The sequence below is a fragment of the Triticum aestivum genome, chromosome 2A, assembly GCF_018294505.1.
Source record: "Triticum aestivum cultivar Chinese Spring chromosome 2A, IWGSC CS RefSeq v2.1, whole genome shotgun sequence".
Classification (NCBI taxonomy): Eukaryota; Viridiplantae; Streptophyta; class Magnoliopsida; order Poales; family Poaceae; genus Triticum; species Triticum aestivum.
This window is the reverse complement of record NC_057797.1, coordinates 122,004,624-122,028,991: the sequence shown is the minus strand read 5'-3', so window position 1 is coordinate 122,028,991 and position 24,368 is coordinate 122,004,624. Positions and strand designations below refer to the sequence as shown.

At 44.5% G+C, this 24,368-nt stretch overlaps 1 protein-coding gene and 1 pseudogene across 1 annotated transcript; one reads left to right on the top strand and one right to left on the bottom strand.

Annotated features, from left to right (window-relative positions):
- Window positions 1-324: 324 nt before the first annotated feature.
- LOC123191580 (wall-associated receptor kinase-like 6) lies at window positions 325-18,651 on the bottom strand (annotated as a pseudogene).
- A 5,295-nt stretch (window positions 18,652-23,946) lies between these two features.
- LOC123184985 (dolichyl-diphosphooligosaccharide--protein glycosyltransferase subunit 4A-like) lies at window positions 23,947-24,048 on the top strand. Its single transcript, XM_044597009.1, has one exon. It carries the CDS (start codon window positions 23,947-23,949, stop codon window positions 24,046-24,048), a length of 102 nt encoding a protein of 33 aa, XP_044452944.1.
- The last annotated feature ends 320 nt before the right edge of the window (window positions 24,049-24,368 follow it).

Sequence of the window (24,368 nt, the reverse complement as noted above, 5' to 3'; positions counted from 1 at the left end):
GCACAGATCACAATTACATGTGCTTTGTATTTCCTGCCATTTATCAGTCTTCCGTATTCAGAGAATGGAAGTTGCTAAGATTTTGGATTGTGCTTAAGCAAACCTTTTTCTACAGTGGTAGCAAAAATGAACAGTTCAATAGTTCTGGGATCTGTTTGGATGGACGTAAGGGGGCATCCGTGGAATTGACGGTACAGCATGTTTGAAAAAATGACCACTGTGGGTTATTTTAGTTCAATTGTTACAACAAACACCAGCAAGACAAAAATGGCAAAATGTTGGCATAACTCTTGCATGAAATATACTCTGAGAAGCAGAATTTATCTCAGTTCTTGCAAGAAGAAATATGCTGATAAACAGCCACAGAAAATCTAACACTCTTGACCGCAGTACATGTGTTTGGCCGAATAAGGCATTATTCTACTCCCGTCTTCGTATAGTAATGAATTGTTCTGCAAACCCGCTACTAAGAAATATTATGACAACTATTTAGTCGCAAAGATAAAAATGAAATGTAAACTAACAACTTCAAATACTTGGGAACCAGATAAGCAAATGACATAAGCTCTCACCCCGGACATTGTCAAAAAGAAAAGAAAAAATGTCTCACCCTGAACTGAAGAAAGAACTAGATGCTTCTGAATGAGATTTATCATCCATATGAATGGCGAAAGGTTGAAAACTAGAGACAAGTGGTTGGATTTCTTCTTCGCTCCTTTGAACAACATGACATGAGGCCAACCTTTTTGTTCGCAAATATTGTAATGTACTCTCCACTTGCTTCATAGTAGGCCTTTCTTCTCCCTTGAGACGCAAACACGTCTCCGCAAGAGAGGCAATGATACAAATTTCATCCTCGCTTGCTTCTTCAAGAACTTGAGTGGCTACCACCTCTCTTACTGACTTTGTTTTAATCTCTGTAATGAAGTAGATGGACAAGTTTTGCTTTGAACCTGAATTACTTCTAAAAACAGGCTCTTTTCTTGTAAGTAACTCTATGAGTACCACACCAAAACTATACACATCGCCTTTCTCATTTAGTTGCCCAGTTTGATAATATTCTGGATCCAAGTATCCGAATGTTCCTTGTACATTTGTGGTAACATGAGTTTGGTCAATAGGAACTGTTCTTGAAGCACCAAAATCTGAAACTTTAGCAGTGAAATTTCCATCTAACAGGATATTCGAGGACTTCACATCACGATGAAAGACCGATATCGAGGCAGATGTATGTAGATAACAGAGAGCTCCAGCAGTTTCTTGAGCAACCCTCAAACAATCATCCCAGGATAAACATAGTCTACTAGTTGGCTCACCATGCAAAACATCAAATAGAGAGCCATTAGGGATAAAATCAGATACTAAGAGCGGCACTTCTGTTTCAAGACAACATCCAAAGAGCTTCACGATATTTTGATGATTTATCTGGGAGAGGATTACAACCTCATTAATAAACTGATTGATCTCAGATTCCTCAACAAGTTTTGACTTTTTTATAGCCACCATACGTTGGTCCGATAAGATGCCTTTGTATACCATGCCATGTCCTCCACGGCCTACAATACGAGTTTCATCAAAGTTGTTTGTTGCCTTCTCCAACTCCTCTAAGGAGAAAATCATTGTTCTATCACGCATTTTCATCTGATAATATGAGTTGTTCCAATAGAAGGCCTTGGTTTTTCTGGAAATAAAGCCTGCGTTGTTGTTTTTTGACGTATCTTTTCCATCAATAGGAGATGGACATTCCACTCAAGCCAAGAAGTAGCATTCCAAAGCCCGCACCCAGCCCAATGGTAACACCTATGTAAAACCATATGCCAATAAGCTTATTGTTGTTTTCATATACCCCATAATAATTGAAAGGTAGGTACCTATGACGAGAGTTTTCTTTTTGGTAGAGGTGCACTGCATTTTTTTGGGATCATATTTTGTTCTCGGAGGACAACAGATGAAGTCTCCAATGATATTGTGGCACGTCCCTTCATAATTTTTTGGGTCAAGGCACTCATCGACATCTGCAAAATGAGGCACATCTTGGTAAGGTGCACAAGCAAAATAATATCAAAGAAAAACCTTATTTCCCCAAGGTAATACATATGTTCTTGTCTTCTTGACAAGATTAGGAGATCTGAATCAGAATATTAGCCATGTCATGGGGCAAAAGACTGGCTTTCCTAGAACTTGGGCGGGTAATATATTGACTATCATACCTAGAATGATAAAACACGACTGCAATTAATAACACGTGCATATCGTCAGCCTTTTCCATGAAACCGACATTTCCAGTTCTACTGGTAGCTAAATAACCATTTTTGGACGAAGATAGCCAGACAACTAGGTACCTACAATCTGACTCAATTTTTTCTTTTTTTGTGTGAATAATCTGACTCTAATTCTAATATTGCCTATGAGCCACGCGGACTGTTTGATATATAATCTTAACAGCTGAGGTCACGCCTTTTTCCCGAAAAGGAGGATAACTCCTTTTGGCATATTTAACATGGTCATAGTTCCTGAAATAATGTATAACATTTTCACCTTCGTGAAGCCATTGACCTATCTTACAACGACTCTAATGCAGAACGTCAACATTGTTTTTATCGTAGTGCAAATTGTGGGCTTTGATTGGGGGTTAAAAAGATTATCGTAGTGCAAATTGTGGGCTTTGAGAGATTAGGTTTACCCTTTTAAAATGCATAGTGATTTTTTGGGGTCGAAATTTGCTTAATTCCATGGACCACCAACATAAGGATTTTACACGCCTGTTTAAAAATTGCTTTAAAGAGAGGCTATAGGGCTCTTGATGGTGAGGTGACATAGTTTACATTAAAGGGGAGTCTACGGTTGTAATGGCAGGTTTAGTGTTTGTACATTAGTCCGTAGTCTCTCAAAACCACATCATGAATTAACTCAATTAAATCAAATCTTATCAAAACCCCAACTAAATCAAAACTTTCCTTGCTTCCCGTACCCTATCCAAATCAAATTGAATCTTAGCAAAACCTCACCTAAATCAAAACATTCCTTGCCTTCACTAACCATACTCAAATCAAATCAAATCTTACCAAAATCTAGAATATGGTGGGTGTAAGGTATATGTCGGACACGATTGGTGTTTTTTTTTTGTGCGTGGGGAAAATTTCTAATCTATTCATCAAACATAATGGCAGTAAGAACACTAGAAGTAAAATAAATTACATTATGTTTGTAGACCACCAGCGATGACTATAAGCACTGATGCGAGTCAAAGGCGCGCTGCCGTCATGACCCCTCCCTATCAAAGCCGGACAAACCTTGTTGTAGTAGATAGTCGGGAAGTCATCATGCTAAGGCCCCAAAGGACCAGCGCACCAGAACAACAACTGTCGCTGATGAAGAGAAGCATAGATCAAAAGAATACAATATGTAGGCACACATATGCGGATGAACGAAGACCGAATCCAAACAGATCCATCGAAGACAGACATCGAACGTATCCCATAAAATCCGCCGGAGACACACCTCTACTGTCACGCCCTCGATGCGGCTATATCTCCCACGTGTCGAAGCACGACTTAGAGGCATAACCGCATTGAAAGCAATGTCGCAAGTGAGGTAATCTTCACACAACCCATGTAATACATAAGGGAAAGAGATACATAGTTGGCTTACAATCGCCACTTCACACAATTACATGAATAAAACATTACATCATCCAGATACAATCAAGGTCCGACTACGGAACCAAAATAAAAGAAGAACCCCAAATGCGACAAAGGTCCCTGATCGACCCCAACTGGGCTCCACTACTGATCAACTAGAACGAAACAACACAAAGGGCAAGATCTTCATCGAGCTCCTCCTTGAGCTTCGTTGCGTCATCTGCACGGTAACATAGGCACCTGCAAACTGGTTTTGGAAGTATCTGTGAGCCACGGGGACTCAGCAATCTCGCACCCGCGAGATCAAGACTATTTAAGCTTATAGGAAGGATGGAGTAATGAGGTGGAGCTGCAGCAAGCGACTAGCATATATGGTGGCTACAATCGCAAAAGAGAGCGAGAAGAGAGGGCAAAGCACGGTCGATAAAAGTATGATCAAGAAGTGATCCTATAGCAACCTACGTCAAGCATAACTCCAACACCGTGTTCACTTCCCGGACTCCGCCGAGAAGAGACCATCACGGTTACACACACGGTTGATGTATTTTAATTAAGGTCAACTTCGGGTTTTCTACAACCGGACGTTAACAAATTCCCATCTGCCCATAACCGCGGGCACGGCTTTCGAAAGATCAATCCCTGCAGGGGTGTCCCAACTTAGCCCATGACAAGCTCTCACGGTCAACGAAGGAATAGACCTCCACCCGAGACACTCCGATCAGACTCGGTATCCTGGTACAACAAGACATTTCGACAGGGTAAAACTAAACCAGCAACACCGCCCGAATGTGCCGACAAATCCCGATAGGAGCTGCACATATCTCTTTCTCAGGGCACACTCAGATGAGCAATCCGTACAACTAAAACCAAACCTCGAGTTTCCCCGAGGGGGCGCTGCACAGGGCTCTAGTTCGGACCAACACTCAGAGGAGCACTGGCCCGGGGGGGGGGGTTTAAAAAAATGATGACCCTTGAGTCTGCAGAACCCAAGGGAAAGAAAAGGCTAGGTGGCAAATGGTAAAACCAATGTTGGGCATTGCTGGAGAAGCTTTACTTAAGGCGAACTGTCAAGGGGTTCCCATTATAGCCCAACCGTGTAAGGAACGCAAAATCCGGGAACATAACACCGATATGACGGAAACTAGGGCGGCAAGAGTGGAACAAAACACCAGGCATAAGGCCGAGCCTTCCACCCTTTACCAAGTATATAGATGCATTAATTAAATAAGATATATTGTGATATCCCAACAAGTAAACATGTTCCAACAAGGAACAACATCTCCATGTTCCAACAAGGAACAAACTTCAATCTTCACCTGCAACTAACAACGCTATAAGAGGGGCTAAGCAAAGCGGTAACATAGCCAATCAACGGTTTGCTAGGACATGGTGGGTTAGAGGTTTGACATGGCAATTTGGGAGGCTGACAAGCAAATGGTAGGCATCGTAGCATTGGCATGGCAAAAGAGCGAGCAAACTAGCATAGCAAAGATAGTAGTGATTTCGAGGGTATGATCATCTTGCCTGAGATCCCGCAAGGAAGAAGAACGAATCCAAGAAGAAGACAAACGGTCGTAGACGAACAAATCCTCACAACTCCGGAACGAAACCGAAGCTAATGAGAGAAGCAACCCGGAAAGAAACAAACAACATAGTAAACACACAAGCATAAACAAGTCATGATGCACAAACAAGTATGATGCATGTCCGGTTTAAATATGCATGGCATGGCAAAGTGCAACAAACAATACTACAAATTAAGTGGAGCTCAATATGCAACGAGTTGCATATTGACAAAACACCACATCAATTATTTAGTTCTCTCTCGTTAAGGAACACAACAATATTAAGTGTGGTTAAACATGGCAAGGGGTGAAACATAATATAAACTATACCATCTAAACAATTTAAATGGGGCCGGATATAAAAACAACAAATCCGGTAAATCCCCATATGCATTTAGCAATTTAATGCAACAACAAGTTTAAACATTTTAAATATTGTTATCATGATGCGGATGACATATACAAGTTTTATGCAATTTTATGAAAATGTTGACATGAGCATGTTAAGGAGCATTTGTCGCCATGGCGGAACGAAAAGGGTGCCACGGCGGCGAAACAAAAATGGTGCCACGGCAACATTCCGGTTCCGGTAGCTCACAGAGATACCGGTGCAAAAGGAGGCGTGAGCGTGTCATGCAAGATGGTGGGGTGCCCCCGGCTACCGGGTTCCCACGGAATTGTGGCATGGAAACGAGGAGGAACTTGCAATGACAATTCGGACACGGTGCAAACATAAGCATCTCATACAACAAAGCATTCGGTCCACGGACGGCGTCTCGGGGTTATACCTTCGAAGCGTGCGTTTTCAGAGCGGTTTGAGTCGTCGAGGGAAGTAGTTGTTCACGTGGCGACGGTAGTGGTACATATCGTAGTGGAAGTAGTTGTTCATGTCCCGTGGATGTTTGGGGTCCACGGGGTCTTCGAGGGTCGACGATAGTGGTACACGTGGTAGATGAACTTGGCGATCCGAAGGGGTACTTGGCAGGTCGTCGAGGTACGCGTTCTTGGCGATCCCGTAGATGCGGTAGAGGTACTTGACGCGTCACCATGTAGTGGTACTTGGCAAGTGATGGTCGTCGTGGTACTTGGCGTCTCACCGTGTAGTTGTACACGGAGTCGAACAGAGGGCCTTGGCGAAACCAGGGTGCATCTTGGCGGTCTCGTCTCAGTCTCCAAACCAAAACGAAGCAAGGCAAAAGACTCGGTGCGGTGGTGGTCGGCAGGTGCATGAAGGGGAAGCAGGAGCAGAGGTGTGGCGGAGCTCGGGACGCCATGGCAGCAGAATCTCGGGGCCGAGGACGAGGTCGAGAAGAAGGCAGGGAGGCGGTGGGCTCCTCCGGGCGCAGATGAAGACGGCGGCGGGCACGAGGAGAAGACAGGGGGCCGCTGAACGAGCTTGAGGGCAACGGAGGGGCGCCGGAGTTGGCCGTCCCGGTGGAGTTGCGGAGGCCGGGCGTGGGGCTGATGGAACGGGACACGACGGAGGCAAGGAGGCCGACGGGGCTCCGGCCTGGCTCTCTTCTCCGGCGAGGGCGGAGCGCGGGAGCAAGGGGAGGACCCTGGAGGCGAGGCGACGAGCGAGAGGAGGGTTCGGGCGCGGTGGAGAGCTCGGCAGCGGGCCAGCAGCGGCAACCGCGAGAGGCCGAGGCTGGCAGGGCGCGGGGGCGCTTGAGAAAGGGAGGCATCGCGAGGTGGAGATGGTTCGGCGACGGGGTCGCGCGCGAGGTGAGAGGCGAGAGGGAGATGGGGATCGAGAGGAGGGAGTGGGGTCGAGCGCTGGCGGCGCTCCCTGGCGATGCGGGGCTGCGTGCGATGGGGATCGCTGAACGAAGGTGGCGGCGCGAGGGGATGAGGAGGAGGGATCGAGGGGATCGGGCTAGGGTTAGAGGGGGGCGCGGCTGGGCCTGCTTAGATAGTGGGCTACGGCTGGCTGCGGCTGGAGAGGTGGGCTGCGAGGAAGCAGGCCGGCCCGGCCTGGTTTTGCTCGTTAGGCTGGGCTCTCTCTCATTGTTAAAAGAAAAGAAAAAACAGAGATGAGAAAGAAAAGAAAAAGAGGTTAGAGGTGGAGCTTGAGCAGGAGGGTATTTTCCCGGACTCATAAAAATGAGCTCGTTCCAAGAAAAATAGAAGGCCATGATTGAAAGATTTAAATTCAAACTCATTTGAATTTAATTCAAATGGGTTTGAACTAGGACTTGATGAAAGGAAGGTCCAAAAATGTTCGGATTTTTGGTGGAGCTCCGGAAAATGATGAAATAAATATTGGCAAGGTTGAAGACCAAACTTGAAGCAGAAAAGGAACGAAATTATTTTGTAAGTGTGTTTTGGTGATTCCAAAATAGTGGAATATTTAATATAGCTCCCTAATATTGGAGGATATGTTATAAAGAGAAGTCACCATGTGAATTCCCTCGATTTAAATAGATCGAAAAATCTATGCATTTTATTTAGTTGAGGTTTTAAAAATTAATGATATGATGGCATGATGACATGATGCAATGCACATGATGCAAGGATGAATGCAACAAATAAAACAAATCACACGACGAAACTCGGAATAGCTGGAAGTCTACTGGAGCGTCGGTCTCGGGGCGTTACAACACTCCACCACTACAAGAGGATCTCGTCCCGAGATCTAGAATGGCACCGGAGAGAAAACGGAAGAGAAAGAGAAGAGGTAAAACTAAGTTGCTTCTTCGACCAATGAGTGAAACCAAAGAACCTTGAGAGGTTGAGCAATTTAAAAGAAAGAGCACAACTGAGAAGAACGAGATTGCAAACAATCCGTTGGAAAAAAAAAGGAACAAGGAACATTACGAGAACTTGAAGGTTGCAAAGACATGAATCAAGAGTTTAATGGACAAGATAGAATTCGAAACCACTCCAGTTAAAACAAGATGAGAGAGAAAGAATTTGGGAAGCACTCCGGTTGAAGATGGAAGGAAAAGAACATGAATTTGGCAAAATGAAAGCACTTGGATGAGACTCCGGTTAAATGGATAAGCAAGGAAAAGAACACGATCCTCACAATTCGAGATGATGAGTGAAAAGCACAACATCACAATGCCTCCGAAACAAAAGAATAGAAGATAGGTAATTGAAATAGAAGAATGGAGAAGAAAATGCCAACTTCTGCCACAAATGAGTTTGGAAAGCATCCTTGCAAAGAAGAATTGAACGGAGTTGTTGGAAAATCAACAACAAAAAGCACAAGCTTGTAGTGGGCTTATGGAAAACATCTCAAAATTATGAGGTGACAACCGGCCACTAACGGAAACAATTGCTTGCTTGAGATCAACGAAGAGATGAAAACTTCTTCCACCAAGATGATAAAGAGATAACTTGGATCATTGGCAAGCACCACAAATAGCAACATTCCCAATGGAAGGCTTTTAGGTGAAATATGACACAAGACAACTCCAACAACGAGGTTGATGGATTTAAAAATAACTCATTCTTAACAACATGTGAATCATGGAACATGAACTCAAATTATCAAGAATGACATAATACCACCTCCAAAATATGGTAGAAAGAATTGCACTCCGGATTACCATATGAAGAAAGCTTGAGCTCCTTAGGAAAGAATCTCGATGAAAACTTTGAGAAGGGAATTAAATCCTTGATGAACCATCATGTAGAACCTCCATGAAGAACTCCGGTAAACAAAAGGAATGAAAAGAAAGAGAAATTGAAAACACAAGGTGAACCCTTGCAATGGTTAGATAGATCTTTGGAATGATAATTAGATCTTGGAACTCCGGGAAAGAAAAGATGAGCAACTCGAACTGAGAATGTGATACGATGAACCACTCCGGAAAAGAAATTGAATAAACTTGATGAAACAAGAATAAGAATTATGTTATGTCTATCCTTCACCAATTAAATTGATGACAATCAATGGATTTGACATATTACTTATTCTCGTAGAAAAGATTAAGAGAGATATAACGTAAACTTGAGAAGGTCTTCAACGAACCACCGGTAGGATTGGAACAACAAATGAATTGATATGATAAGAAAGAAGAAAAAATCTTGAACGAACCATCGTACGGATTGAAAATGAATTAAGGGAAGACAAAGAAACACCGGGAAGAATAGTGAAATGAACGAAGATACATGAGACAATCTAGATACATGAGAACGAAGAGATCAAGAACTGATTAGAGATCATTGAACAATGCACCGGCAAGATAGGAGAATGATAACTGACGGCTGAGAATGAATAAACCTGAATTGATGGACTCCGGATGACAAACTGAGAAGACTCTTGAATATCTCCTGATGGGTGAAAAAGATTCTCACAATCGAAAACAATTATGAGAGGATGGCAACAAGCTAGCACCATGAATCTTGAAGAGAATAGAGCAAGATTAAAGAGAAACTCTTCTTCGGTCTTCAAATGATGAGAATGACAACGAGAAACACCACCAAGAATTATTGAGGCACACCGGAAGAATCAAAAGCGAAGAGGTTGAGCCAACTATGAAAAGAATTTGAAAGATCTTGGAGAAAAAGCACTTGACTAATGATAACTCATTCTTACGTCAAACTTGGAGAAGAATTTAGGATAGCTCTGGGAAAATAGAAGAGTCAGGTAAGATCCTGGGAAAAGACCTGTGGGTTAGGGCCCACTCAAAAGAAACACCGTTGAACAATTTGAAGAGAGATAATGCACCGGTTGAAATAAAAGACTTGAATGAGATACCAATCTCGAAAGAGCTTGAACGAATGCAGAGTGGAAACACAAATCTTCGAGATATCTTGAGCACTCCGGAACAATTTAATAGCGAGAGATGGATGATTAAGAGGTGCACCGGCATAAGAAAAGCATTGGAAAAAAAAGAAAAGGAGTATGCTTAATACCAAAGCTTGAATTAAATCCACCGGAGAAGAAAACGAGTGAAGAGTGACGAACTTGAAGCTCCGCTAGAATATACGTGAGAATCACCGGATAAGAATATTGACGGAAAAGAATGGAGAAACTTCCCATCAATAAAATGGATACTTGAAGAAGAAATCTTAGTCCTTGAAGAAAAACAAAAGGGAGGGAGGGTGGGAAAAACAAAGGCAACTTGGAGACGGATGAAACAACACCGTTGAGAAGAAGTGATAAATGATCTTGCAAATGTTGACGTGAACGGATCCACTTGAGGAGAGACACACCGGTTAAAAAAATGATTGACAAGACAGACTCGATGATCAAGAAGGATTAATATTCACATAGGAATATGAGAACACCATTTGGAAAAGGTATGGAATCAACATTTGACTTCGAAGCAACTCGAATACCACAACTCAAAACAAAACAAAGGATTGGCTTGCAAAATAAGCCAGAACAAACATATGATAGAGATTTCGTCCGAAGTTTTCGTGGTGGGGCCTACACGGGCTCGATCGTACAGCACCATCATGTACAAGGCAGTGCACATGACATACGAAGCGTCCCCGAGTCAGCATAGCCAAGGACTCTTTAAGACACAACGAGACCACTGTAAAACCAACCGTGAATAGGCGGACCACTAGACGTCGAACCCCAATTTCATATCATACATCCGTCAGAAAGATATCCTAAGAGCTACTTGAATTCCCACCTATGAAACTCCCGAAATTTTCCGGTTATGCAATCAGGTGTTGGGGATACAGGGGAAGCATAATATCTCACCCAAACTAACAAATCCTACATCCAGCTGTATCCATCCTTCAACACATAACCAAGAAACCTTCGGAAATCGTCTACCTCAACCTTCGAAAAGCATCCGTTATACAAGTCATGGCAATACTCCCGTACTCACCTCAGTACTGGGTTATCGGGGTTATCTCACCAACAACTGCATAAAAGAGATTTTCGATGTCGGCGTACTAAACTCAGGTATTCCAGAACTGCAACGATAAAATTATGATGACAACACCTCAGAGCTCAACTCCCCGGGACACTTCCACTAAACCCCTGACAGGAGGCACCAAGACAATGTTCTCATCATAAAACCATCGGAACGATTCCAAGATACCCGCGTGATCCTAAAATTTTTTAGTGAAATTTGAGAAGAGAAGAGTCAAAACTCTACGTCAGGATGCCTTACCAGAGCGATGAAGAGACTGGGGAGTAAAAAGAATTCCTAACTCTCCGATATATAATTCCTAAATGACTCAAAACATTTTTCTAGACACAACTCGGCCGCTAAAAACGATCAAGCAGTGGGGCTCCTAAGGTCGGGGAAGGCTCTGATTACCAACTTGTAACGCCCTCGATGCGGCTATATCTCCCACGTGTCGAAGCACGACTTAGAGGCATAACCGCATTGAAAGCAATGTCGCAAGTGAGGTAATCTTCACACAACCCATGTAATACATAAGGGAAAGAGATACATAGTTGGCTTACAATCGCCACTTCACACAATTACATGAATAAAGCATTACATCATCCAGATACAATCAAGGTCCGACTACGGAACCAAAATAAAAGAAGAACCCCAAATGCGACAAAGGTCCCCGATCGACCCCAACTGGGCTCCACTACTGATCAACTAGAACGAAACAACACAAAGGGCAAGATCTTCATCGAGCTCCTCCTTGAGCTTGGTTGCGTCATCTGCACGGTAACATAGGCACCTGCAAACTGGTTTTGGAAGTATCTGTGAGCCACGGGGACTCAGCAATCTCGCACCCGCGAGATCAAGACTATTTAAGCTTATAGGAAGGATGGAGTAATGAGGTGGAGCTGCAGCAAGCGACTAGCATATATGGTGGCTACAATCGCAAAAGAGAGCGAGAAGAGAGGGCAAAGCACGAGTCGATAAAAGTATGATCAAGAAGTGATCCTATAGCAACCTACGTCAAGCATAACTCCAACACCGTGTTCACTTCCCGGACTCCGCCGAGAAGAGACCATCACGGTTACACACGCGGTTGATGTATTTTAATTAAGGTCAACTTCGGGTTTTCTACAACCGGACGTTAACAAATTCCCATCTGCCCATAACCGCGGGCACGGCTTTCGAAAGTTCAATCCCTGCAGGGGTGTCCCAACTTAGCCCATGACAAGCTCTCACGGTCAACGAAGGAATAGACCTCCACCCGAGACATTCCGATCAGACTCGGTATCCCGGTACAACAAGACATTTCGACAGGGTAAAACTAAACCAGCAACACCGCCCGAATGTGCCGACAAATCCCGATAGGAGCTGCACATATCTCTTTCTCAGGGCACACTCAGATGAGCAATCCGTACAACTAAAACCAACCTCGAGTTTCCCCGAGGGGGCGCTGCACAGGGCTCTAGTTCGGACCAACACTCAGAGGAGCACTGGCCCGGGGGGGTTTAAAAAAATGATGACCCTTGAGTCTGCAGAACCCAAGGGAAAGAAAGGCTAGGTGGCAAATGGTAAAACCAATGTTGGGCATTGCTGGAGAAGCTTTACTTAAGGCGAACTGTCAAGGGGTTCCCATTATAGCCCAACCGTGTAAGGAACGCAAAATCCGGGAACATAACACCGATATGACGGAAACTAGGGCGGCAAGAGTGGAACAAAACACCAGGCATAAGGCCGAGCCTTCCACCCTTTACCAAGTATATAGATGCATTAATTAAATAAGATATATTGTGATATCCCAACAAGTAAACATGTTCCAACAAGGAACAACATCTCCATGTTCCAACAAGGAACAAACTTCAATCTTCACCTGCAACTAACAACGCTATAAGAGGGGCTGAGCAAAGCGGTAACATAGCCAATCAACGGTTTGCTAGGACATGGTGGGTTAGAGGTTTGACATGGCAATTTGGGAGGCTGACAAGCAAATGGTAGGCATCGTAGCATTGGCATGGCAAAAGAGCGAGCAAACTAGCATAGCAAAGATAGTAGTGATTTCGAGGGTATGATCATCTTGCCTGAGATCCCGCAAGGAAGAAGAACGAATCCAAGAAGAAGACAAACGGTCGTAGACGAACAAATCCTCACAACTCCGGAACGAAACCGAAGCTAACGAGAGAAGCAACCCGGAAAGAAACAAACAACATAGTAAACACACAAGCATAAACAAGTCATGATGCACAAACAAGTATGATGCATGTCCGGTTTAAATGAGGCATGGCATGGCAAAGTGCAACAAACAATACTACAAATTAAGTGGAGCTCAATATGCAACGAGTTGCATATTGACGAAACACCACATCAATTATTTAGTTCTCTCTCGTTAAGGAACACAACAATATTAAGTGTGGTTAAACATGGCAAGGGGTGAAACATAATATAAACTATACCATCTAAACAATTTAAATGGGGCCGGATATAAAAACAACAAATCCGGTAAATCCCCATATGCATTTAGCAATTTAATGCAACAACAAGTTTAAACATTTTAAATATTGTTATCATGATGCGGATGACATATACAAGTTTTATGCAATTTTATGAAAATGTTGACATGAGCATGTTAAGGAGCATTTGTCGCCACGGCGGAACGAAAAGGGTGCCACGGCGGCGAAACAAAAATGGTGCCACGGCAACATTCCGGTTCCGGTAGCTCACAGAGATACCGGTGCAAAAGGAGGCGTGAGCGTGTCATGCAAGATGGTGGGGTGCCCCCGGCTACCGGGTTCCCACGGAATTGTGGCATGGAAACGAGGAGGAACTTGCAATGACAATTCGGACACGGTGCAAACATAAGCATCTCATACAACAAAGCATTCGGTCCACGGACGACGTCTCGGGGTTATACCTTCGAAGCGTGCGTTTTCAGAGCGGTTTGAGTCGTCGAGGGAAGTAGTTGTTCACGTGGCGACGGTAGTGGTACATATCGTAGTGGAAGTAGTTGTTCATGTCCCGTGGATGTTCGGGGTCCATGGGGTCTTCGAGGGTCGACGATAGTGGTACACGTGGTAGATGAACTTGGCGATCCGAAGGGGTACTTGGCAGGTCGTCGAGGTACGCGTTCTTGGCGATCCCGTAGACGCGGTAGAGGTACTTGACGCGTCACCATGTAGTGGTACTTGGCAAGTGATGGTCGTCGTGGTACTTGGCGTCTCACCGTGTAGTTGTACACGGAGTCGAACAGAGGGCCTTGGCGAAACCAGGGTGCATCTTGGCGGTCTCGTCTCAGTCTCCAAACCAAAACGAAGCAAGGCAAAAGACTCGGTGCGGTGGTGGTCGGCAGGTGCATGAAGGGGAAGCAGGAGCAGAGGTGTGGCGGAGCTCGGGACGCCATGGCAGCAGAATCTCGGGGCCGAGGACGAGGTCGACCAGAAGGCAGGGAGGCGGTGGGCTCCTCCGGGCGCAGATGAAGACGGCGGCGGGCACGAGGAGAAGACAGGGGGCCGCTGAACGAGCTTGAGGGCGACGGAGGGGCGCCGGAGTTGGCCGTCCCGGTGGAGTTGCGGAGGCCGGGCGTGGGGCTGATGGAACGGGACGCGACGGAGGCAAGGAGGCCGACGGGGCTCCGGCCTGGCTCTCTTCTCCGGCGAGGGCGGAGCGCGGGAGCAAGGGGAGGACCCTGGAGGCGGGGCGACGAGCGAGAGGAGGGTTCGGGCGCGGTGGAGAGCTCGGCAGCGGGCCAGCAGCGGCAGCCGCGAGAGGCCGAGGCTGGCAGGGCGCGGGGGCGCTTGAGAAAGGGAGGCATCGCGAGGTGGAGATGGTTCGGCGACGGGGTCGCGCGCGAGGTGAGAGGCGAGAGGGAGATGGGGATCGAGAGGAGGGAGTGGGGTCGAGCGCTGGCGGCGCTCCCTGGCGATGCGGGGCTGCGTGCGATGGGGATCGCTGAACGAAGGTGGCGGCGCGAGGGGATGAGGAGGAGGGATCGAGGGGATCGGGCTAGGGTTAGAGGGGGGCGCGGCTGGGCCTGCTTAGATAGTGGGCTACGGCTGGCTGCGGCTGGAGAGGTGGGCTGCGAGGAAGCAGGCCGGCCCGGCCTGGTTTTGCTCGTTAGGCTGGGCTCTCTCTCACTGTTAAAAGAAAAGAAAAAACAGAGATGAGAAAGAAAAGAAAAAGAGGTTAGAGGTGGAGCTTGAGCAGGAGGGTATTTTCCCGGACTCATAAAAATGAGCTCGTTCCAAGAAAAATAGAAGGCCATGATTGAAAGATTTAAATTCAAACTCATTTGAATTTAATTCAAATGGGTTTGAACTAGGACTTGATGAAAGGAAGGTCCAAAAATGTTCGGATTTTTGGTGGAGCTCCGGAAAATGATGAAATAAATATTGGCAAGGTTGGAGACCAAACTTGAAGCAGAAAAGGAACGAAATTATTTTGTAAGTGTGTTTTGGTGATTCCAAAATAGTGGAATATTTAATATAGCTCCCTAATATTGGAGGATATGTTATAAAGAGAAGTCACCATGTGAATTCCCTCGATTTAAATAGATCAAAAGATCTATGCATTTTTATTTAGTTGAGGTTTTAAAAATTAATGATATGATGGCATGATGACATGATGCAATGCACATGATGCAAGGATGAATGCAACAAATAAAACAAATCACACGACGAAACTCGGAATAGCTGGAAGTCTACTGGAGCGTCGGTCTCGGGGCGTTACATCTACACACCCTCCGATGACGCTAGACACACCACTAAGACATGGGCTAGGCGGGAGAACCTTATTCCATCTTTAGGGAGTCGTCGTCGTCTCGTCTTCTCGAGCAGGACAAAAACCCTAGACAAACTCCAAATAACACCTAAAAAGGAAGCAGGAGCCTCCCGCCGGCGAGGGCCGGGATCCACCACGCCTCCATGGCCCTAAGGTCGTAGGATGCAAGGCAGATCGGCGCCAGCGTGACAGGAGGCAGGGAAACCCTATTCATTGGGTGCTCTTGTGTGAGGAGGAGAAGCGAAAGGGGTAAACATACTACATATCACAGACACGATTGGTGTTGAACCTATGTCCCCATTGCAACGCACGGGCAATTAGCTAGTAGATGAAAAATTGGTATTACTGCCACCTGAAAATTCGATGTTGTGTCAAATTTACTGTTTCGTAAGAATATTCTTCCATTTTTTAAAATCAGAAAACTAATTTCAAGTTGTATTTTGCTTTGAAAAAAATCAAATTCGTTCTACAAGGATGGAGAGGGAGTAATAAGTTACTACCATGCAAAAGTAAATTAAGATTGGAACCTCGGTTTGGTGCAAGAATTGTCATTACTTGGACCAGTAGATGGTTTGGTGCAATAGTGAGACTAATCTTGGAAAATCTTGGAAAAGGTAAAAGAAACGGCATGTCAACAAAATTACCATTTCTTGCTAAAAAAACACAATTTTTTTTTACCATTTTACAAGAATATTCGTCCATTTTAGAAGAATATTCGTCCATATTTTAATCAGAAAACCAATTTCACGTTGTATTTTGCTTTAACAAACCGAATTCATTTTTTAAGAGAAACAAACCGAATTTATTCTGCAACAGATGGATTAATAAGTTATCCTGAAAATTGAATTAAAGACTGGAGACTTGGTCGTATGGTAAGTGTGGAATTGTTGTTAGTCTTTTTGTTACCTTTGCATCCGTATGGAAGGTAAGGATTTCCTTGGTACCCTTTCTTGCATCTGCAGAAGTAGCCTCGTCCAATAGGCGAGTCGATGCACACGCTGTCGTTGCCGACGCACGGATAGGACTCCGGCTTGGCGCGTGCTGACTCGCAAGTCTCCCCTTGCAGCGTTCCAATAGCCCAGTCCACCACCAGCGGCGCCTGCCCGCCGTAGGCGTCGACGAACGCCGACGAGGAAAGGTAGGCGGACGAGAAGGTGAAGTTGGACGCCTCCACCAGCGCCGCGTAGCTACAGCGGCCGGTGCTGAAGCTCCCGTCGAACCACACCCGGTAGTTCTCCAGCCCCCTCGGGATCGCCGTCCGGCAGCAGCCGATCCCCTCGCAGGAACCGTTGGTCAGCAGCGAGAGGTTGCCGTCCTTGCATGTGGCCCCGCACACGGCCGTGTACGACGTGACGTTGTCCGTGTCGCCGATGTAGGCGAGCCTCTTGCAGCCGAGCACGGTGAACTTGTTGGCGGTGTCGGAGAGCCGGAAGATGGAGCCCTCCAGGTCCATGTTCGACGGCGGGCTGTTGACCTCCATCTCCCCGGCGGTGGCGTTGTAGCAGTCGGAGGAGATGTTGTTCAGCCACCGGACCTGGCCATGCTCCAGCGAGATCTCCAGCACCTCCTGGTTGATGTAATGTAGCCTCTTGCCACGGCCGCCCCTGTCTAGGCAGCGGAGCTTGAAGCCTTGCCGGCGGTCAGAAAGTTGGCAGCCATCCTCGAGGTCGATGCCAAACGGGTAAGGGATCTCCAGCCCACCGCATTCCCTCGTGCAGTTGCCTGGTGGCACAGAAGCTCCAACGCCGGTGAGGCGGAACGCCGTCAGCGCTACGATGAACCCTACTGCAGGTGCTAATTTGTTGAAAGCCATGCTGAGTGGTAAGGCTACAATTTGCAGCAGCTTTTCTGATCTAGTGATTTCGGGCTACCCAGTCGCTTGTTAGTCTGAATAATGTTGCCATGATTATATACATATATTCACATTTTGAGGGTAGGGTAGGTGGGACTGGACTGGTTCCTCTTGTTATCCTTCCCTGCTGTTTCGTGTTTCCTATCAAGAAAAAAGGCAGAAGGAGAATAGTCCATGGAGCTGCTCTATGGAATACGCGGTGTGACATACAGTATTCGATAAGAAACATGCACCAAGTGTACATCCTAAACAGTGCAGTGTATTGGTGCTGTGGTAAGTATATTTATATTCCATCTATAATAGGGCCGTATTATCTTTGTTACTGGGCTACATCGCGAAAGGAAAGTTTAGGTAGAGAGAAAATGATTCAGGTTCCATCGACATCACCATGTTATATAGGGCTTCAAGCCTTCAACGCGGACCACATTTCAAAAGGAATTTAAACAAACCAGGCAAATTGGACAGTTATCATTAGAACCATTACATTTTTGACATATTTCAACTAAACAAAAGCGAATGGCATTTTTTTTAACTTAGTCTATATGTTCGTCGACTGTTGCGTCCTCCGTGTTCTACATCATGCCTTCCTCATGTCCGGCAAACTCACCGGCCATGAGCCCCAGGAAGTGAAGCTGCGGGAGAGGGGGAGGGGGAGAGAATAGGACGTGGGGCACGGCCCACATGGGACACTAGGCGTGCCCACGTCCCATGTCCTACTCTTTCTCGCCGGAGTTCACCGTGTCGACGACGTCTGACGTGGATGGGTCGGCCTTGTGGTTGTTGTGGCGGGGCATGAACAGTAGGGGCGGCGACATCTATGGTCACACACGCCTCCTCTTCGCTCCCCTTCGCATCAAGGTCCATGAACAAGGCGCCACTCTCCACCCTTAGGACCCGCAGCCGCCATTGCTTGCGGCAGATGTCGCGGGCGATGCGCATGGACTGTTACAATGCCCGCTGCTCATCCAAGAAGCCCAGATCCTCCACGACCATGGCCACGGCGATGCCATCGTTCTCCTGCTCGTCAGCGATTTGCCCCTCCGCCAACCGATTCTCCGCCAATCGCCAGGATTCCGTACAATCGGTCAAACAACCACGGTGGTTGCACGCTAGGCCATATTTTGTTCTGTCTGCGGGGTTAGTTCCAACACAACATATAGGCATGTTTATAGGCATTCAAATGTCACTACAACACACGATAATTTTGCGCAAGACAAAGGCCTCATTAGAACAACTCTTCTCAACTTATCCTCCATGATAAAACTTCAACACTCTTTTATTGAAACGAAAAACAAAAACTTACTTTTCTACCTTATTCGCGTGGGTTGCCTCCCACGAAGCGCTTGTTTTCGGTCAGCTAGCTCGACCATAGTGATTCACTTGGGTAAAAAGACACCGAGCCCATAGCTTCGAGCATTGACGATAATGCCGTCTCCGGTGTATGTCTTCATTTTCTTTTTCCTGGGAAAATGTCTCACAAAAAGATCCTTCCCAGTAAGGTCAAATCTCACATTTCCCTCAAACACATTAATAACAGTCTTTATGGTCATAAGAAAATGCCTACCAAGAATTATAGGAGCAATGAGATCTTCAGGCATATCAACTATAGCAAGATCAATCGTGACAGGGCAATCATTTATTTGAATGATAACACCATGCTTAATCGTGACAGGTCAAACCAATCTCAATCTCACGCTCAAAATCATCTTCTTGCTTAGCAGGTAACTTATTGAATAGTTTTTTTCTTTGATCGTCCAACTCGCGTACCTTCGTTGCAACATGATTAAGAAAGACATTATATGCCTCATCATTTGGTACCTCAGGTAGTGGGTGTTTCATTGCTATCATCTTTATGAAGTCTGTAACTGTATAAGTATACTCTCGCACATTGCACTCTCTTTGTTACTTCTCATCATCTTGACATCTTCAACCGGGTTAGGTTCTGGTTTACCTACATAGAATCAGAGTTTGGCTCTCTGCAATTTTAGCCACTTGTGCTTCCATGCTATTAATTCTTCCATCTAGAGCCTGCACATTGTTAGTGAATCCAACAATCTTACTGGTCAATTGACCAAGTAAGTTATCATGATTCTTCAAGATATTTTTAAAGGTTTCATTCTGCTCACTCTGACTAGCAATAAAAAAAATTCTAAATTTCTTCTAGAGTATTTCTATTTCCATTAAAATTGTTAGGTGCTCCACTATTATTGGGATAAGGTAATCTAGATGCATACCCATTATTTTTTCAGTTGGGATTATAGCTATTACGAGCAATAAAATTGACATCATTAACCTCTTCATCAGTAATAACGTTCACATTTACCTCTTGTTTGCCTTTCATGGCGGAGATGAGTTCATCAATCTTAGCGGTCAACTCTCTTGGTGGTAGCCCTCTCAACATGCCACCGGGCATAGTTTTCTTGCATTTCATCTAGTAACTTTTTATCATCAACGATGGGCTTACCCATAATAGTTCCTCCTGCAGCAGTATCAATCATAGTTTTTGACATAGGATTTAAGACATTATAAAACATATGAAAAATTAACCACTGTTCCATTCCATGGTTACGACAATTTCTTATAGCATCCTTTGTGCGAACCCACACAAGCGCTAGTGGCTCGCGATCTTCCTGCTTAAAACTTGTTATCTGTGAACGAAGTTGCATAATTTTTGCAGGTGGGAAAAACTTAGATAAAAACTTACTGAATCAATCAGTCCATGAAGTTATATTACCCGTAGGCAAAGATAGAATCCATTCTTTTGCTTTTCTTCTCAAGGAGAAAGGAAATAGGTGCAACTTCAAAGCGTCAAGATCATAATCTTTAATGTGTGTCATGTTGCACAATTCAGAAAAATTATGCAAGTGCGTACCGACATCCTCAGAAGCAAAGCCTCCAAATTGATACTATTGAACCATAGAGACTAGGTTCGGTTTTATCTCATACTCAGCGGCAACAACATCAGGTTGTGCTATAGGTTCACGCATGAAACTATTGCTAGGAGTAGCAAAGCTTCCTAGGTTATGACTCGTAGTAATATTTTTTAGGTTTTCTACTGACAAGACTTGCAACAAAAAGTAAACTAAAAACTCAAACAACACTCTTAATAAAAACTCTAAACACAAAGACTAGGCACACAAAGCCTCCTCGGCAATGACGCCAGAAAATGGTTCGATTACTTCCTTTAGTGAGCCGAAAATGGAGCAGAAAGGATTCTCGCCTTTTTCCCCAGAGGTGACCCTGAGTTACCGAACCCACGAGAGGATGGTGCCATTTAAGCTAGGGTATCAAACAAGGTATTGCTAGAGAATTAAATTCTATCTTTTGACCAGATCGTAAATCAAGCTGACACTGAAAACACTTATAATAAAAATAGGCATGGGTATGAGGACTTATGCTTACAACCATATATTTGTGTCGGGACCATCATGAATCATGATCTTAATTTGTACTCTGGAAGTCATCCATCAAGATGTGCTTGCTACATATCGAAGTGGGGCATGTGTCTAAATTATGTCTTGACCGGCACGCGTCCTGCATCAAGAGTCAGTTGTCCAACCGAAGGCCTTGTCCGTTGCACGGGGTTGCCCTGTTAATTAAGACTGCAATAATCAGACAAAAGCATTGGGCATTTAATGACTACACCTCTTGAATCTCCAAGGATACGACTTGTGTTATCACACTAAACATTTCTGCCATTGGTGTTTGGAATAACACGTCACGGTCTCCCTACCCTTAGCATCTTTGTGACTCACTCTCCATGATCTTGGGTACCTGCAGGGATGAAGAACACGAACGAGACATGAGACAACAACGGAACATTTTTTATGCTATGCATACAAGACGTTAATTCAACGTACTTCCATTGAACTCTCCAAAAAAATACATCGGGTTGCAAGACCCTTGCCTCAACCCATGACCTTACCGAACTACCTACACATGAAGATCAGATCAAACGAAGAACACATCATGAAGATTTATTGATTGATAATATGTTTTACAATGGATGCCGTGTGTGATACATGATTACAAGTATGACTAGATTGCTGAGAACTATGGTGGTGGTGAAGGTTGTGGCTATGGCGATGGAAAATGGTGGCGGCTATGGTTGATGGAGATGGCTTTAGTGAAGATGAGAATGACTAGCTTGTTCTGTGATGTTCTGGTATTCATTTGGCGCCAAGCCCTTTATAAATGTCGTTCACGTAGACCAGTCGCCTCGGTTGCCATGCCATACAACTATCCATAAGAGCGCGGATAGTCGTATGGAAGGTCGCCTTTTGCTCTGTTTCCTCTGGTGCACCACCCACTTGATCTCCTCTATCTCCACTTTACCCCTTTTCATGTATTGGCTTGATTTTGTCCATAAATAGCCAATTTCTCGTGGAAATAAAATAAAGATCGAATATTTAGAATCGTTTGCATTCATTAGTCATTAGTAGCAATATCAGAGCGAATATCTCGGTTTTAATAAAATATTTCTACTTAAACTTAGGTTAGAGGAGTGTAAAAATAACACTCATCAATTATCTTATCACAAAACAAAACAAAATTGTTGTGCGAACGGTGAACACATGCCGTGGAGATACACGGTCACGACAACAGGAATGGAGTTGAAGATGCATGTTCCCGTCGGATCCTCGAATAGTTTCTCACGGTTTGTCCAAACTATGAATCTTCGACGTCTCTAAGATATCCATGCGTGCAGGGAGAAATGTCGGGCAGCGAACTGCTAGGTCCACTCGCACGATGTCAACATGCGACTGACGATGACTAGGTCGTGGAACTGGTCGAACTCTTTTCAAGGTCTTGCCCCTCCAATTATATAGACGTTCGAGATGGACTCAACACGTGATATCCATTATCCACACCCAATCAACTTGGATCCAATCTGAGTGGGTTCCTGCCCCTTAAACACGCAACCCTATATGTTCATGCACACATGGACACGACGCAAGTCGATAGCTGGTAGCGACTCCTAGTAGAACGCGACTATGAATACGGTTCATGATTCGAACAGAAAAAGAATGAGAACAGAGGGAAAGAAGCCCCCTGTCTTATTCTTATAGGAGAATGAGGAGACTCGAACCCAGGCCGGCGACAACAACCTTTGTGCTGTCGCGACTATGAATACACCTTCTCTCATGATTCGAACAGATGATTCAAGGGATAAAACATTTTGAGAAAACAAATATATGAGAAAAAGACAAACAAGCAACCGACACATGCGTCCCGTGCATGCGAAGAAAATCCCACCAAAACTTCCAGATTGCGGTAAGTGCCGCACATGCAATGCATCACTTGTCATCATGAGAGAAGGTGTGAGTGACCTTTGCACGGGGTTAACTAGTGAGTTTGCTCATCCCTGCGAACGCCAAATGAGTCGCTCTAGTATGTATTGCAGTGACGATTATTTATATTCATTTCTTGGCCAATTTTTTGTTTCAATCGGTTTTCTTTAAAATACTTTCAATTTTTAAAAGTAAATCAGGAATTTAAAAAAACCATGAATTTTAGAGAACATTCCCAATCTAAAACATTTTCCCAAATCAAAATAATGTGAATATAAAATTATTCCCTAATTTTTAAAAATGCTTCCAAAATTTAAAAATTACAAAAAAGTAAATTTCATGAATTTTAAAAACATTCTCAAACTTCAAAGAAATGAAAAATTAAAACAATATTCATGAATTTAAAAAAATGAATTTAGAAAAATCATAAATTTAAGAAATGTTGCTGTATTTTAAAAAGTAAAATTGTAAAATAAAAATAATAGGAAAATGCGAAATAAAAACACAGTAAAAAGGAAAAGTTGTCAAGGAATGTTCTACTAGTAGAATCTTTCAAAACCGGAAGAGAGAGTCTTCCGAAGTCTGCTTGAGCTGGCCCAGTAATGGTGGGTAGCGTCAGGTGAGCAGATTATGCGAGGTTGACAAACCTCGACCTTTGTCTCAAAAGAAAAAAGGACAAACCTCGACCTATGCGTTGAATAGGATCACCTCAGAAAAAAAGAAGAAGCGTTGAATAGGATCAAGTTCAAGGACCAAAACGCTGTATACTTGAAGCGAGGTGAGCAGATTACGCGAGGTTGACTTGCTGCATTTTTTATTGATAACCTGTGGCCATGATCCTATAGTAGACACTAGGCGCACAGCTCGTTCATAACCTCTGTTTGTATGTTGTGCTTTAGCCTTTGCTTCCATGTCATATACTTCTGACAAGTGGCAACCAGCACATTTGATCATGTATCATGGCTAGCTTGTTTTCAGACCTTAACTATCCTTTGCTTGCAATGTTTTCTGCACATGTTTGACGACCAAGACCTGGGTTTCTTCACCAACTTCCTGGGCATCTTCATCTTTGTGTTGGTCCACTTTGTGATGGAGGACCCGAAGTACGACAACTGATCATCTCTTGTTTTGCACCGTCTTACTCGGAGCAAGTTGGGAAATATGTCGGTTAATGGGGACGGAGCGCTTGACGGTTCTTCTTAAGTGCAAAGTATCTGGCAACTTTTTTTTCTTTTTTTATCGAAAAGGGAGAGTTTCCCGGCCTCTGCATCAGAGTGATGCATACGGCCATCTTATTAACCAAATAAAAATCCGAACAAGGTTTCAAAGTCTCCAACTAACAGAACAAAAAAGGAAAGTTCACACAGAGCTAAAAAGGCTAGAAACACCAACTAGCCAAGAAAGAAAAGCCACAACCGGCTGGCTAAAGAAAGATA